This window comes from Chlorocebus sabaeus, chromosome 28, assembly GCF_047675955.1.
Source record: "Chlorocebus sabaeus isolate Y175 chromosome 28, mChlSab1.0.hap1, whole genome shotgun sequence".
Classification (NCBI taxonomy): Eukaryota; Metazoa; Chordata; class Mammalia; order Primates; family Cercopithecidae; genus Chlorocebus; species Chlorocebus sabaeus.
The window spans coordinates 3,009,442-3,027,474 of record NC_132931.1 but is presented as its reverse complement, the minus strand read 5'-3'; the positions used below and the strand labels follow the sequence as shown (position 1 = coordinate 3,027,474).

General features: G+C 43.6%; 1 protein-coding gene across 2 annotated transcripts in view; it reads left to right on the top strand.

Moving 5' to 3' along the window:
* GALNT17 (polypeptide N-acetylgalactosaminyltransferase 17) overlaps positions 1-18,033 on the top strand; it is a 594,162-nt gene that overhangs the window by 539,779 nt on the left and 36,350 nt on the right. For both annotated transcript variants that reach the window (XM_008018296.3, XM_008018297.3), the window contains 3 exons: positions 4,233-4,418; positions 8,737-8,874; positions 16,690-16,785. In XM_008018296.3, the coding sequence (XP_008016487.1) occupies positions 4,233-4,418; positions 8,737-8,874; positions 16,690-16,785 (420 nt within the window). The remainder of the gene's footprint in view (positions 1-4,232; positions 4,419-8,736; positions 8,875-16,689; positions 16,786-18,033) is intronic.

Below are 18,033 nucleotides of genomic sequence, written 5' to 3'. Positions count from 1 at the left end.
GTTGGTCAGCTCTCCCTGGGCAGGAGAAGCCAGTGCCTGCTGCTGTCACATGTGGTGGAGGGTGTGGTTCCGACTTCTCCCCTTACTGACTGTGGGGTTATAAATCACTGACCCCACCTCTCTTACCCTCAGTTTCCTCATCTGTGATGAACTGATGAGGGAGTTGGTGTTCGGTGTTTTCTGTCATTACTGGACTAGTCCTGGGGTCTGGAGCAGGCAGAGTGGGTATACTTGCCTCTCTAAGGGGAGGGAGCTGTGAAAGTGGAGAGCAGAGGAGAGGTGAGCAAGAGGAGCCCTTGTTTTCTGTCTCACCCAAGAGGTGCTGCTAATGACAGTTCATGCTTAGGATTTTAAATCCAGTCTGAGTCACTGGAGGTGATGAGCTAAAGTGCACAGTAGGCTGGGGCAGGCCGGACAATGACCACAATGCATGCCCGGCAATGGCAATGTTGTGGGCATCCAGGCCAGCAGCAGGATTCCTGGGCAGGCACTGACCCTGGCAGTTCACCCTGAGCTTGCTAGACCCCACAGTGAGGCATGCCTTCAAGACATCTGCCAGCCCAGGAGCCCCTCAGTCCTCCCCAGACTTTACAGGGAGAGCTGAGGGACCCTAGGTCAATGCCCACTGAGTGTGCTGGCTGATATCCACAGCACAGAGCCCAGGACAGGAAGCCCGTGTCTCTGCCACGCGGGACAGATGTGCTGAGCTTCGTGCCACATATCTGTTTACCATCTCCCTCCCCTTGCTTAAAAGGCTTGGTGTCTAACACAGGGCTAACACAGCCTACATCTGGCTCCTCCATCCTCTCACCTCCACTCCTAACAGCTACATCCACTTGAACCCTCTTGGCAGTTTGGCTGCAACTCAGGCATGAAAGCCATTCTGACCTTGGTCTGGATGGTTTCTGGAGGATGTGGTGCCAAGTCAGCCTGGCTTGAGGGTTCTGTTCCCACTTGGCACCTCCGTTCTCATGACGGGGTTTCAGGCTTTTGCTAAGGTCTCTTATGCACCTGTGTCTGTTATCCCTGCTAAGTAATGAGTCCTTGAAGAGTTCTGCTTTGCTTCCATCCATCCTCCTGAGCCTCCCCAAACTGAGATTCACCCCTGCATCTACTTTCCCCCATCTCTCTGTTTATCTGTCTGTCTGTCTATCTATCTATCTATCTATCTATCTATCTATCTATCTATCTATCTATCTATCTATCTATTTTTATAACGGCTTTGTAGATATATTCACATACCCTTACAATTCGTCCATTTGAAGTGTGCCACTCAATGGTTTTTTCAGTATGTTTGAGCTGTGCAAAGTTCACCACAATCAATATTAGAATGTTTTGATCACCCTAAAAAGAAACCCCAAACCCATTAGCAGTCACTCTACCTTCCTCCAGCCCCCCGCCCACCACCTCCCAAGCAAGCATCAATTTATTTACCAGACATGTCATATAAATGGAGTCATAGAATATATAGTCCTTTATGACTTGCTTATTTTGCTTAGCATGCTTTCCAGGTTTACCCATATTGTAGCATGTATCAACATTTCATTTTTTTCCCAAATAATTTTCCATCATTTGGATATGTTACATTTTGTTTATGCATTAATCAATTGTTGGACATTTGCTTAATTGAAGGTCATGAATTTTTACTCTAAGAGTTTTATAGTTTTAGCTCTTAGTTTAGGCCATTGATCCATTTTGAGTTAATTTTTCATATGGTGTGAGGTAGGAGCCATGTCCATTCTTTTGCATGTTGTCCCAGCACAATTTGTTGAAGATATTATTCCTTATCCCAGTGAATTGTCTTGACACCCTTGTTGAAAGTTAGTTGACCATAAGTGTGAGAGTTTATTTCTGGACTCTCAGTTCTATTCTATTGATCTGTATGTCTGTCCTTATGCCAGTACCACACCGTCTTGACTATAGTAGCTTTGTATTAAATTTTGAAATTGGGGAGTAAAGTCCTCCCAGTTTGTTCTTTTCAAGGTTACTTTAGCTATTTGAGGTCCCTTGTTTTTCCTTATGAACTTTAGGATCTGCTTGTTAATTTCTTCAAGGAATCCAGCTGGGATTTTTATAGGGATTGTGTTGAATTTTTAGATCAATTTTGGGTATATTACCATCTTGACAATGTTAATTCTTCCAGTCCTTGAATGTGGTACATCATTCCCTGAGTCTTGCAACATCACTGTGAGACCCTGATTCTTTATATATTGTCCGTCCCTTGAAATTCAGCTGCCTTGTTTTAGTCTCTAAGACATCAATTTCTTGTCTCTATTCTCAGGCCCTTTGCCAACATTTGGCCTCCTTGACTTCCTTCCGTGGCCAGCAGCTGGGTCTAACCTAACATGCTAGGGCATCTAGCTGTCCAGTCCCAGATCAAAGAAGTCTAGAACATCTATTCTCTGCTAACCACTTAGCCCACAGTTCCTCCTGGAAGAAGCAAGCAAAGTGAGGATTCTTGCTTTATGGGAGAATTTTCTATCTGTATCATTTCCCTGTAGTATAACTAAAGTTGGGAAATAGAAACAAAACATCATACACACCCAAACAAATTTTGCCACCAAATTCAGTCAACAAAAGTCAAGAAGGGGGTATGCAGACACTCAAGAGTGTCCCAGTATTCTTGCTGTGGCAGTTACTGGGAGACTAAAGGTGGAATGGCTTGAAGTGACTCATCTTGGAGAAAGCCCACCTGAGTCAGCTCACCTGCAAAACTGTCACTTATGCAGAGCATACAGTGTCTTCACAGCAGAACAGCCTCACAGGTCCCTCACAGAAACTTTTCTGTCATTTTCCTTTTTTTCTACTGGTCCTGGGAACTTCATTTCCATAAATTAATTTTTTCTTGACAATAAGGTTTTTATTTTTTTATTTTCCCACCTGGACCAAGAGAAGTGTTGGATGGTCCAGCTTTCCTTTTGGAGCAGGGCCTTACAGCCTAGGTGCCTGCCATCCACGTGCAGAGGGATGAGAAGTCCCACATCCTTGGGCTTTTGCATCCCTCAAAGGCAGCCATCATTGCAGCCTTCCTTCTGAATAGTTCAGTAATAGCAAGCGACAGCTGCTCATGATGGCATTGGAGTGGATGCTTCCAGAAGGCTTGGCATCTGTACCCATAGGACTCCAAAGTAGAGCATATTAACAGTGTAGAACTAGGCTGGGCGTAGTGGCGCATGCTTGTAATACCAACACTTTGGGAGGCCTAGGTGGAAGAATCGCTTGAGGCCAGGAGTGTGAGACCAGCTGGGCAACATAGCGAGACTTCATCTCTACAAAAAATATTTAAAAATTAACTGGGCATGGAGGCACATACCTGTAGTCCCAGCTACTTGGAAGGCTGAGGCAGGAGGATCACTTGAAGCCAGGAGTTCAAAGTTACAGTGAGCTATGATCGCACCACTGCACTCCAGTCTGGGTGACAGAGAGAGACCCTGTCTCAAAACAAAACACACCACAGAACTAAATCATTATACACAGCTTGTGCTGATATGAATAAAGAAGATCTGTTTCTTAGTATGAATTTTCCATTCTACATTGGCAGGGCATAGCTTCAGCCAGGTGGGAAAGGCAACCTTCAGGAATGCCAATTGTGCATTATTGAGAACTTAAGAAAACTGTTGTGCTGCCATGGCCAGCTTAGGTTTATGGGCCTTTCGTACCTAGAGGTGGATTTTATATCCTGAGCTGTTTTTTCTATAAGAATTCTAACAAGCCTCGTTTTTATATGTTTTAGTCAGGTTATGTTAGACCACACAGCAGTAACAAACCAGCCTTGAACTTTCATTGGCTTGCTTTATTTATTTATTTATGTATTTAGAAACAGACTCTTGCTCTGTCAACCAGGCTGGAGTGCAGTGGCATGGTCTCAGCTCACTGCAACCTCCACCTCCCAGGTTCAAGTGATTCTTGTGCCTCAACCTCCCGAGTAGCTGGGATTATAGGCGCATGCCATCATGCCTGGCTAATTTTTCTATCTTTAATAGAGACAGGGTTTCACCATGTTAGCCGGACTGGTCTCCAACTCCTGAACTCAAGTGATCTGCCCACCTCGGCCTCCCAGAGTGCTGGGATTACAGGCATGAACCACCGTGCACAACCTCTCATTGGCTTTATATATTAAAATGTATTTCACATGTATGCAAAGTCAGCTGAACCATTGCTTTTGGGCTTGGGGAGGGGGCATAGCCTCTGAGAATTTCTTTTTCAGGCTGATGAAATCTTTGTACCCCTAGGTATGGCTCTGTGGGGGCAGCATGGAGGTCCTTCCTTGCTCACGGGTGGCCCACATTGAGCGGAAGAAGAAGCCATATAATAGCAACATCGGCTTCTACACCAAGAGGAATGCTCTCCGCGTCGCTGAGGTCTGGATGGACGATTACAAGTCTCATGTGTACATAGCGTGGAACCTGCCGCTGGAGGTAGGGATCACCAGCCTTTCCCCACCACCCCAGAACAGTGATCCTTACTGTTTGGTCACCATTTCTTTAATAAACCAATCGTTCCTCCCCAGAAAATGCTCATGCTTAGAAAAATTATGAATGCATTTCACAGGGGTTCACAGATGTCTCAGCTTTAGAACTCCTGCCTAACGCAAGGGCTAGCACAATGGAAATATCTTTAAATCCACTTACAGAGATTAGAAGAGTCTTATTGTGTTAATCCCAGTCTTATTATGTTAATCTGGCTGCCCTGCTCTTGATCATATGCTATGTCCACAAAGTTCTTGCCCAGATATTTGGCAGCAGACCCTTCATCCTGTCACTGTGTGTGACTTCCCGTGGAGCTCCAGCTGCCCTGTGTCGTATGCCTTTACTGTGTACCAAATCCCCTAGTTCTTCAGCTCTCCTCCACATTCTGCTCAGAAGATGGCCCAAGGAAATCTCCATGTTACTGCAGTCCCACAGGAGTGTCGTGCGGTAGTTGTACGTCAGCGTAGTTTGAATCCCAGCTCTATCATTTGTGAATCAGGAGATCTTGACCAACTCCACTCATCTTCTCTGTACCATTCATCCCATGGTATCCCCAGGGGATTCGTTCCAGGACTCCCTGTGGATAGCAAAACTCACAGATGCCCAAGTCCCTGATACAAAATGGCGTAGTATTTGCATATAACCTAAGCATAACCTCCCGTCTCTCTCTCTCTCTCTCTCTATATATATATATATATGGCAGCATAAAGTTTTTTTTTAATTTTATTTTTCCATTAGTTATCGGGGTACAGGTGGTATTTGGTTACGTAAGTTTTTTAGCGGTGATTTGTGAGATCCTGGTGCACCCATCACCCGAGCAGTATACACTGCACCATATTTGTTGTCTTTTATCCCTCGCCCCCCTCCCACTCTTCCCCCCAAAGTCCCCAAAGTCCATTGTATCATTCTTTTGCCTTTGCATCCTCAGAGCTTAGCTCCCACATATCAATGAAAACATATGGTGTTTGGTTTTCCATTAGAATCATACTCTCTAATCTCATCCAGGTCATTGCAAATACTGTTAAATTATTTATTTTTATGGCTGAATCATCTCTAGATGACTTATAGATAATACAATGTAAATGCTATATGAATAATTCTTGTGCTTTATTTGTGTTTTTTTTTTTTTATTGTTATATTGCTCTTACTGGGCTTTTAAAAAATATTTTCAGTCTGCAGTTGGTTGAACCAATGGATGTAGAAACCGTGGATATAGAGGGTCAGCTGTGCCTTATTTTCCTCAGTTGTAAAATGAGGATAATAGCAGATTCTCCTTCCTGGGATGATTGTAAGAACTAAATGAATTCATACATGTGGCAATGCTGAGAGTGGCACCTGGCACAGGGTGCATGGTTCGTCCTATGCTGCACAGTGGCGTAACTTGCACCCTCAGCCACAGGTCAGTTTATTTCCTCAGCCAGAGCACCCATAGGTGTCTGAGCCATGCTGGAAAGTCACCTGGAGTGCTGCCCATTGAGAGATGGCAACCCCTATGTGTCAGAAAACTAGAGCCCAGAACAGAAGAAATACAGTTGGATATGTGCCAGATTTGTGGGTCAAGAAGAGAAAAGTGAGGAATGTATTCAGTGTTGTTACAGGTTTTGAAATACATTCTCGAGAATTAAAAAACCCCTTCTGGCCACTTAGCACTTTTATTAAGCAGTTAAGTGCTTTTAGCCATTATTATTTAAATATAGGTAACATTTGTTGAGCACTTACTATGTCCCAGGTACCTAATAAGTCGTTATTTGTAATATCTCATTTAATTCTCATAACAACCTCATGATGTAAGAACCGTCTGCCTCAGTTTCCTCATCTATAAACACGGATTGTTAAAATTTACCTGATAGGACGCCCGTGAAGATAAAATAAGGCTGAGAACACAGCTTAGCAAATATTGTGTTCCATAAATACTAGCTTGATATGAACATTTTATGATGTTCATTTTACAGATGAAGAAATTGAAGCTATGAGAAGCTAAAAGGGGCTTGCTTAAGGCCCCACACAAAGCACATGGGCAGGGATGTCAGTTCAGGTCCTCATACAAAACGTCACCCCAGCCCTGTGAAATAGTGAAATCGGTATTATTATTATTCCTGCTTTGTAAAAGGGAATTGTTTATTTTTTTTGAGATAGGGTCTCACTCTGTCACCCAGACTGGAGTGTAGTGGCACGATCTTGGTTCCCTGTAACCTCCATCTCCCAGGTTCAAGCCATCCTCCCACCTCAGCCTCCTGAGTAGCTAGGACCACAGGCGTGCGCCCTCTACCTGTCTAACTTCTATATTTTTTGTAGAGACGCGGTTTTGCCAGGTTGCCCAGGCTGTTCTCAAACTCTTCAGCTCAAGCAATCCTGCCACCTCAGCTTCCCAAAGTGCTAGGATTACAGGCGTGAGACACTGCACCTGGCCTCAAGTTTTGACCTGGAATGGTGGTGTGACTTAGAGTTACAAATAACTCAAATCTTTTGACTGTAGCCAAGTGCTTTGTCCGTGACTGCAGACAATCTCTTGTCCCAAATGCCAGTGGTAACCTACCAGGCTTTTTAAAAATGACCATTAGCTCACGCCTGTAATCCCAGTACTTTCGGAGGCCGAGGCAGGCAGATCACCTGAGGTTGGGAGTTTGAGACCAGCCTGACCAAATGGAGAAATCCTGTCTCCACTAAAAATGCAAAATTAGTTGGGCGTGGTGGTGCGTGCCTGTAATCCCAGCTACTTGGGAGGCTGAGGCAGGAGAATCTCTTGAACCTGGGAGACAGAGGTTGCAGTGAGCCAAGATCGCACCATTGCACTCCAGCCTGGGCAACAAGAGCCAGACATCATCTCAGGAAAAAAAAAAAAAGACCATTTCATGAATCATGCTAAATATATTAAAACAAAGAGTTAAAGGTTACTGCTCAGGGTTGTCTTTGAGATTGAGTAACTTTGACATTTAAAGAGATTTCCCTTTAAAGTCACTGTTTGACTGCCCAAGTGATCTTAATGACATAATTGGAAGTCTTCTCTTAGGCCCCCCAGCGCATCCTGTCTCTGCTAATTCCTGGCCGTCTTGCAGCTGAGTCTGTGGAGTCATATTTCAGATACTTTATTTTCCCTGTCAGCACACAGCAGCCATTACAGGTTCATTTCTGTAAAAGCAGAGTGAATTATTCATTAGAACATCATTACAAGCTTTGCAATGGAAAATTATTTTCACTTCTGCATATAATGAACTTCGCAAAGAGCCAACAAAAGGAGAAATTTTGCAGGTATGGGAAAGAAAGACAGGAGGTGGTTGTAAGCATTTCTTTTCTTGTCCTAATCAAATAATGCCCCTAATAATTGTTTCTGATAGTTACTAAGGAAATGTGGAAGAGAAGAGACTGAGAATGTAAGTCGTCAACATCAGTGTGTCCCAGAAATCCATTTGCACAGCAATGATAAGGATGGTTGGCTTGGCTGGGACCTTTGTTGCTGCAGGTTCCTGACTTTGCTCAGGAAGGAGGGTTCCCTGGCCTGGGTCTGGATGAGTCAAATAGGTCTCCTTAAACCACCCTTTCTGCCAGGTGCAGTGGCTCACACCTGTAATCCCAGAACTTTGGAAGGCCGAGGCTGGCCGATCACTTGAGGTCAGGAGTTCAAGACCAGCCTGGCCAACATGATGAAACCCCATCTCTTCTAAAAATACAAAAATTAACCAAGCGTGGTGGCGTGAGCCTGGAATCCCAGCTACTGGGGAGGCTGAGGCAGGAGAATTGCTTGAGCCCAAGAGGACAAGGTTGCAGTGAGATGAGATCACACCACTGCACTCCCAGCCCGTCTCAATAAAACCAGAACAACAACAACAAAATCCTTCTGAATAAGCATAAGAGGCATAAGAACTTCCCTTTTTTTTTTTTAGACAGTCTCACACTGTTGCCCGGGATGGAGTGCAGTGGCGCGATTTCAGCATACTGCAACCTCTGCCTCCTGGGTTCAAGCGATTTTCCTGCCTCAGCCTCCCGAGTAGCTGAGATTATAGGCACCCGCTACATACCCAGCTAATTACTTGTATTTTTAGTAGAGATGGAGTTTCACCATGTTGGCCAAGCTGGTCTCGAACTCCTGACCTCATGATTTGCCCACCTCGGCCTCCCAAAGCGCTGGGATGACAGGCATGAGCCACCACGCCCAGCCCAGGCTTAAGATCTTCTATGTGAAGCTTTCCCTGAAAATGACTCCACCTGTGCCCCACTCTGGCCAGAGCTCCATAGTCACTAACACCCCTTGGCTTCTCTCTCTTTTCAGAATCCGGGAATTGACATCGGTGATGTCTCTGAAAGAAGAGCCTTAAGGAAAAGTTTAAAGTGTAAGAATTTCCAGTGGTACCTGGACCATGTTTACCCAGAAATGAGAAGATACAATAATACCGTTGCTTACGGGGAGGTAAATGAGACCGTGCATGCTTTTGGCTTGGAATGCTGTTCAATATGCTGTAGGTTGCTTTGCTGGGGAGAAATAGAGTTGCTCATTCATTCATTCAATGAGTGGTTTTTGGAGGTGCCGGCCCTGATAGCAAGATTCTCTCTAGCCAGGGGGTTGGGGTAGGGAACAAATGTGATGAATGTTATAATAAACCATGGATAAAAGACTATGACAGTCTTCTTTGCCTGAGATATGTGGCAGATAATGAATCCTGTTTGGGAAATTTTGACTTTGAGGTCCTCTGAGACCTGTAAATGGAGATATTGAGAAGGAAGTTTGGATGTAAAGAGAGGCAGGGGGGTTGGAGTCCTTCATTGCTCTGTGCTGTGGGCTGGAATCACTTATCATCAAAGAAAGGAGGAAATGTTCTCACATTGTCTATGCTGTGATCATATCACCTTTCTAAACCTGAAAGCAAAGCGATTTTTCTCTTATTACAAATACCATCAATATGCATTTGAGAACATTTTGAAAATAATAATACTAGGGGTGAATATCTGAGTGCTTTTGAAGTACTGGGCAGTATTCTAAGTGCTTTTTGCATACAAATTAATTTCACCTTCACCTTATGAGAGATTAGCGTTACTTCTGTTTTCTTCATAAGAAAACTGAAACTTAGAGAAATTATCTAACTTACCTAAGGTCACAGAGCATGTAAGTCACGAAGCCAAGATTGGACGTGGGGATCCAGATACCAGAGATAACATGTACACTTTGATGTATGGACCTCTGGACTCTGTGTGTGTGTGTGTGTATGTGTGTGTGTGCGTGTATATGTATGTGCATGTGTATATACCCATGTATTTTTTTTTGTTAAAACGATTCCATTCACAATGCCTAATTGTTTGAAATTTTACTCAATGATATGGAGGATATGTAAGTGTATCATGAAATACTTTTTGTCAGTAATTAATAGCCACACATGGTTCCACTTTTTGTGTAAGCTGGACTTTACTTGAGAACATAGACACTGGTATCTTTTCCAATTTTAAAATATCACAAGTACCATTGCTGAGAATATCTACGTATGGAAACAGTCATGCATCCACCTCATTCTCCCTTTCGATGCCTGTTTGAGATAGAATCAGTGACACTCAGTCAGGCCAAGGAGCAGGGAGCTGAGTGCTCCCAATTTGGCTGAGATACCCCATTAGCTCTGCAATCTGGTTTTCTTCCCTGGGACTCCCTGTGATTACCAGGTTAGAGGTAAGAAGAATCCCTTTGACTTAGAGTATTTACATTTTTCTACAACTGTGGATTTTCCTATTCTTTGCCTGCTGCCTTTTAGAGAAAGTAAATCCACCACAGGTTAAGTCATCGGGGTGTAGAGTGGTGACCTTCCTGAGCTGGAATTTGGAATGGGATGCTCACGTCTTGCAAGGGCAGTCTCTAGGGCGGTTAGGGATACATGAAGACTGGAGTCAGCCTGCTGGGTTCAAATCCTAGTAGGCTGTTACCAGCCGTGTGGGTCCTCTTGGCAGCCATTCCCTCATCTATAAAATGGGAGGAAGGAGAGTATCTCCTCTCCAGGGTTCCTGGGGGTATAAAATGAGCTGTGATATGTAGAGTTCTTAGAACAGTACCTGGCATGGCCAAGCACCATGGCTCATGCCTGTAATCCCATCACTTTGGGAGGCCAAGGCAGGCGGATCACTTGAAGTCCGGAGTTCAAGACCAGCCTGGCCAACATGGGGAAATCCTGTCTCTACATATATATATATATATATATATATATATATATATATATATAAAATATATATATATAAAATATATATAATACACACACACATACACACACACACACACATTTATATATAAAACTAGCTGAGCATGGTGACTGGTGCAGGTAATCCCAGCTACTCGGGGCTAAGGCAGGAGAATCGCTTGAACCCAGTAGGCAGAGGTTGCAGTGAGCTGAGATCACGCCACTGCACTCCAGCCTGGGTGACAGAGTGAGACTCTGTCTCAAAAAAGAAAAAAGTACCTGGCACACAGCAGTAGTTATTAATAGATATAAACTGCCTTGCCTTTTCTTCTCCAAAATAAACGCATGAATTTTTTAAATTATCTAAGTAATATTAAATATAAAGGAAGAATTGAACAACAATGGGCAGTGAATGAATTATTCCTAAGACAATTGGGTCAATTTCCTAGCTCTTTGGAAAATAAATCAACTTAGATTTTTACAGCTCACCGTTTACCAAAGTAGATTTCAGATGAACTGTAGCATTACATGAAAGAAATAATAAAATAACCATGTGGAAATAGTTGTGAATCTCATCTCTGAATGAAGAAGGGCTTTCTTTTTTTTTTTTTTTTTTTTGAGTTGGAGTCTCGCTCTGTCGCCCAAGCTGGAGTGCAGTGGCGCAATCTCTGCTCACTGCAAGCTCCGCCGCCCGGTTTCACACCATTCTCCTGCCTCAGCCTCCCAAGTAGCTGGGACAACAGGCGCCCGCCACCACGCCCGGCTAATTTTTTGTATTTTTAGTAGAGACAGGATTTCACCATGTTGGCCAGGATGGTCTCGATCTCTTGACCTCGTGATTCACCCGCCTCGGCCTCCCAAAGTGCTGGGATTACAGGCATGCGCCACCGCACCCAGACGGAAGGGCTTTCTAAGAATGAAAGCCACGCAAGAAATACAAAGGAAATGTGTCATGGATCCAAGCTCATAAATATTAAAATAATATGTATATCAACTGAGTAGAGAAATAATACACCAAACTGGAAATACATATACCACAAATGCTATAGATGAACAAATACCATTAATATATAATAAGCTTCGCAAGTTAAGTTAATTTTTTTTTTTTTTTTGAGACAGTTGCCCAGGCTAGGGTGCGGTGGCGTGATCTCGGCTCATCGCAACCTCCACCTCCCAGGTTTTAGCAATTCTCCTGCCTCAGCCTCCCTAGTAGCTGGGATCACAGGCACACGCCACCACATCCAGCTAATTTTTGTGTTTTTGTAGAAACGAGGTTTTACCATGTTGGCCAGGCTGGTCTTGAACTCCTGACCTCAAGTGATCCACTCGCCTCAGCCTCCCAAAGTGCTGGGATTACAGGCATTATTTTAAAAATTTGATTTAAACAACAAAATAAAACATCCCCAAAGAAAAATAAACAAAGTACAAAGTCAATTACACAAGAAAAAATACACATGGATGAAAACACGTGACAATTTTACATTTATTTCACAGTCAAAGAAAATAAAAAATTAAATACACAGAGGTGGTTTTTTTTTTTTTTCCCCCCCTATCTGCAAATGAACAAAGATTCATTTTTTGGAATATGTGTTGATACTTTATAGGTAAGGCCTTAGTAATATGAAGAAAAATCATATCCTCTGTGATAGTGCAAATTGAAACAAGCCTTTTAAAAAGCAATTTGAGCCACATGTATTAAAAAGCTTAATAACAACAATCATAGTTTCTTCTCCACTCTTATCCCAAGCAAATAATCTGAAATAAGGACAAAGATTTGAGAGTAAAATTATTCAGCTCAGACATATTATTTTTGAGGAAATTTTTTTAAAATTTCACTTGAAGATTAGTTGAATATAACGCATTCATGGTTTGAGAGATTTTGTAGCTGTTATAAATGGTGCATGCAAAAGTTTAATGACATGAGAAAAATATTGATACCATAATGCTTAAAAGAAAAAAGCTCAGGATGATAAAACTCAATTTGCTGCTATTTTAGATTGGAAGCAAGTGTGATAATAGCATTGGGAAATGCAGAAGATACTTATAATTATATTGGGTAGTAAGTAGGACTTTGGGCAGTTTTAGGGATGGGGGTACTTTGTCATGCTTTTCTAACTTTCACTAATATTAGGTGATACTTTTATCATTAGAAGAAAAATAGTTACTAAAAAGGAAACAATACAAATGACGACCAGCCTGTGTCCCCCAGGCTGGAGTGCAGTGGCACAATCTTGGCTCACTGTAGCCTTGAACTCCTGGACTCAAGCTGTTCTTCCACCTCAGCCTTCTGAGTAGCTAAGACTACAGGTACACATCATCACACCTGGCTAATTTTTTTTTTTCTTTTTTTTTTTTTTTTTTTTTGGTAGAAATGAGGTCTCACTATGTTGCCAGGCTGGCCTTGAAGTCCTGGCTCAAGCGATTCTCCCACTTCACTTCCTGAGTATCTGGGGCTATAGGTACAAACCACCTAGGCTAGAAGACTGCCAGAGCTGCTGTGTACAGCTCCACAGTCTGTGCACTCCACAGCTCCAGGAGCTGCCTTTGACATCAACCACAGTATAAATGATGTCCCTTGAGCCATACAGTGGGGGTGGCATTGGAGGTGACATTGTGATCAGAGTCTGATTATTTGGAAGAGAGAAGCCTTTTGGTGTTACAGACTTTCTTTTTAAAATAATAAAATCAATACATGCAGTCTATTGGAAATATACAGATGAAAACTAAACTTACTCCAAATCCCAGTTCCCAGATATAACCAATGTTAACGTTTTAAGGCATCTGGTTCTATTACTCCTTCTCCACCTGCTGAGTGTCACCATTTACAGATATACATTTCAGATGGACTATAGTGTTGAATGAAAGAAACCAAATTAATCAAAAACCATTTTTTAGATAGCTCTTCCTTTTGAAAAAAAAAAAAAAAAAGAAAAAGAGAGATAAGGTCTTGCTCTGTTGCCCAGGCTGGAGTACAATAGCATGATCGTGACATACTATAGCCAGGAACTCCTCTGCTCAAGCAATCCTCCCACCTCAGCCTCCCTAGTAGCTGATACTACAGGTGTGAGCCACTGCTGTTGGCTCTAGACAACTTTTTTTTTTTTGAGGCACAGCCTTGCTGTGTCACCCAAGATGGAATCCAGTGGCACAGTCTCAGCTCACTGTAGCCTTAAACTCCTGGACCGAAGCCACCCTCCCACCTCAGCCTCCCAAGTAGCTGGGACTACAAGCACATGCCATCATGCCTAGCTAATTTTGTTTATTTTTTGTGAAGTTGGGGTCTTACTATATTGCCCAGGCTTGTCTCAAACTCCTTACCTTAAGCGATCTTCCAGCCTCAGCCTCCCAAAGCACTGGGATTACAGGCGTGAGCCACCACACCCAGCCTACATATGCTTTTAATGCTTAGGGCAGGAGTCACCTCTTAGCAGTTATCTCTGAATCCTTGGAAGGGGTAAAGAAGTTCTCCTTGGCCGGTGGCAGTGGTTCATGCCTGTAATCCCAGCACTTTGGGAGGCCGAGGCAGGTGGATCATAAGGTCAGGAGATTGAGACCATCCTGGCCAATATGGGGAAACCCCGTCTCTACTAAAAATACAAAAATTAGCTGGGTGTGGTGGTGCGTGTCTGTAGTCCCAGCTACTCAGGAAGCTGAGGCACAAGAATCACTTGAACCCAGGAGGTGGAGGTTGCAGTGAGCCGAGATCATGCCACTGCACTCCAGCCTGATGACAGAGCAAGACTCCATCTAAAAAATAAAAAATAAAAAAGAAGCTCTCCTTGTTGGCCCTAGCATATTTCAGTCATTGCAGTAGACTGTGGACTACTTCAGGGCAGGGACGATGTTATTTGTCTTTTGCTCATTAAATTTAGCACAGTGTCAGGCACTTACCAGGCCTTCAATAAATATTTATTAAATTACTGAATGATAGATTTGATTGCAGAAACATTAGAACAAAGTTTAAAAGCTTGGCAGTCTCAAATCATGACGTAAAGCAAATACTCTGTTAAAACATTCATGTCCTTAATATGTAAAGAGTTCTCAGCCAGGCATAGTGGTTAACACCTGTAATCCCAGCACTTTGGGAGGCTGAAATGGGAGGATTGCTTGAGGCCAAGAGATGGAAGCTGCAGTGAGCTGTGATTGCGCCCCTGCACTCCGGCCTGGAGTACAGGCAAGACCCTGTCACTCAAAGAAAAAAAACAAGGATTTAAAAATCTACTCGAAGTGGCTCAGGCCTGTAATCCCAGCACTTTGGGAGGCCGAGGCGGGCAGATCACGAGGTCAGGAGATCGAGACCATCCTGGCTAATATCATGAAACCCTGTCTCTACTAAAAATACAAACAAATTAGCCAGGGTGGTGGCAGATGCCTGTAGTCCCAGCTACTCGGGAGGCTGAGGTGGGAGAATGGCTTGAACCTGGGAGGCGGAGCTTGCAGTGAGCCGAGATCGCGCCACTGTACTCCAGCCTGGGCGACAGAGCAAGACTCCATCTCAAAAAAACAAAAGAAAGAAAAAAAAAAAATCTGCTCAAGTTGTCTGAGCCTAAACACAATTTGGGTACATAAAGAACAGAATGCCGGCCATGCGCAGTGGTTCACGCCTATAATCCCAGCACTTTGGGAGGCAAAGGCAGGTGGATCACCTGAGGTCAGGAGTTCAAGATCAGCCTGGCCAACGTGGTAAAACCCCGTCTCTGCTAAAAATACAAAAAATTAGCTTGGCATGGTGGTGGGCAACTGTAATCCCAGCTACTTAGGAGGCTGAAGCAGGAGAATTGCTTGAACCCAGGAGGTGGAGGTTACAGTGAGTCGAGATTGCACCATTGCATTTCAGCCTGGGCAACAAGAACGAAACTCTGTCTCAAAAAGAAAAGAAAAGAAACAGAATGCCTTTTCCTCTCTGTGTCGATGGGGAATATAATCTGGAGGGGAATGAATATAGATGGAGAGGACCAGCAACATTACCTTTTTTCCACCCATTGAGACCCTGGGGTGCTGGTGGGATGGATACCCGTGTAGATCACAGTGCACCCAGAGATCCAAATGAGATCAGTTCTTACACGCTCCCAAAGACCCATGCCTAGTTTCACGGGTGTTGCTTTGGGGACTTTTGTCTATTTCCTCCGTGGGTGCGTTCCAAACACCTACAATGGTACTTAGCACAGCATAGGTATATGTTTTTGAATATATAAATAGATACTGCTAGAGCATTTTATGATAGTAAGCTTTTAGGTTTTTTTTTTTCTTTTTTTTAGAAATAGGTCTTGCTCTGTCACCCAGGCTGGAGTCTAGTGGTACAATCATGGCTCACTGCAGCCTGGAACTCCTGGGATCAAACCATCCTGCCGTCTCAGCCTCCTGAGTAGCTGGGACTACAAGTGTGTGCCACCACGCCTGGTTAATTTGTTTTAATGTTTTTGTAGAGATGGGGCCTCACTATGTTGCCCACGTTGGTCTTGAACTCCTGGGCTCAAGTGATTCTCCTACCTCAGCCTCCCAAAGTGCTGGGATTACAGGCATGAGCCACCGCGTCCAGCCTAATTTGCTTTTAGGTTCTTCATGCCTTTATGCACGTAATGACCTGAAAAGCTAACCTTTGATTACCTGGTTTATTAAAACCAATGTTGGTGCTGAGGCCCACTTAGAAGCCTAACCATCTGGATAACTGGATTTTACAAGCCACTTAGAAGCCTTAGAAGCCCCTGAGAAGCCTATAAGCCACTTAGAAGCTTCAAAGCCGTTTAGAAGCCTAAGATCTGGGTAACCAGTGCACCTATATGCAGAAGTTCCCTCAGATTGCCTTTTATGTTAGGAATAGAGGTGCTGTGAGGGTGGAGGGCAAGCTCCCCAGGACACAGTCAGAGACCTAGGATCCATGCCATCCACCTTAAGACTTGATTTTTCTTGCTAAGGTGATCACTGCACAGACTTGAGCCCTGGTCCTCACTTAGAGGCCTGTGTGGTCTTCCCATCATGAAGTTGGAACCAAGGCATGGTAGAACAGTGACTGGGCATCCACACCTCCACTAGCTGAGCTCTGATGGATCATGTTTTGTCTATTCTTGCAGCTTCGCAACAACAAGGCAAAAGACGTCTGCTTGGACCAGGGGCCACTGGAGAACCACACAGCAATACTGTATCCGTGCCATGGCTGGGGACCGCAGGTAGGAGCTCATCTCTGACCAGGAAGGAAGTAATAATATCACCATCTCCAGCCCACAAGGCCCTTGCAGGCCTTCTGGATAAACTTTGTTGCTGTCTACCTTGGTAGTTATTTATTCTGAGATGTTAGGAAGAAGGTAGGAGTCTTTCTGGTTATTTCTCTAAAGATAGGAAAACGATTCGTAAGTGGTTGTTGCAGTGCGCAGTTTTTTTTTGTTTTTTGTTTTTTTTTTTGAGATGGAGTCTGACTCTGTCCTCCAAGCTAGAGTGCAGTGGTGTGATCTTGGCTCACTGCGATCTCCGCCTCCCAGGCTCATGCGATTCTCCTGCCTCAGCCTCCTGAATATCTGGGATTACAGGCACATGCCACCATGTCCGGCTAATTTTTGTATTTTTAGTAGAAATGGGGTTTCACCATTTGGCCAGGCTGGTCTCTAACTCCTGACCTCAAGAGATCTGCCCACCTCAGTCTCCCAAAATGCTGGCATTACAGGCGTGAGCCACTGCGACTGGCTGTATCAGTGCAGATATTAACAAGATCAGTGTGCAGGTTTCATAGGTGAATAAGTCACACTGCATATTTCAAAGGTGGATAAGTCACAGAGTCATTTGCTAACATGCAAATATATACCATATGTGCATGTACCATCATTATAACCAAATCTACCTGCTTACGACTTCAGAGAAACAATTAGCAAATTTCTTCACTAGAATCTGATTGACACATCCATCCTGAAGGAGCGTCATTAGTTTGGTTGTAAGTACAAGCTGGACCATAAATGCTGGTTCAAGAGCAAACAGCTGATGGGAAGGAGGAGAATGTTTGCAGAGTATCTTTAAAAAATATATGTGCATCAAATGCACGGCTTCATTCATTCATTCATTCACTCAAGTAATATGTCCTGATCACCTACTCTAAAATGCAGCTTTCAGAGAACACATGTGATAACCTGAGAAGAGCAAAGCGATTAACCAACAAGTAAAAACAGAGTCTTGATAAACGAATTTCCTTTGACGGCTTTGTGCTAGCCAGCGGTGTGTGTGCACAGGTGTGCGTGTGTGTGCGTGTGTGTGTGTACACAAAGAGCTTAGCAGAAATTCTCTAAGATTAGCAGAAAACACATCCAAGAAAATGTCACTAGTCTTGACATTCATCAGAATTTCAAACATTACGTCAACCAGTAGTAGAAAAAGGCAAGCCACTGACTAGGAAAACATTTATATTTCAATTTCAGAGAAACACTGAAGGT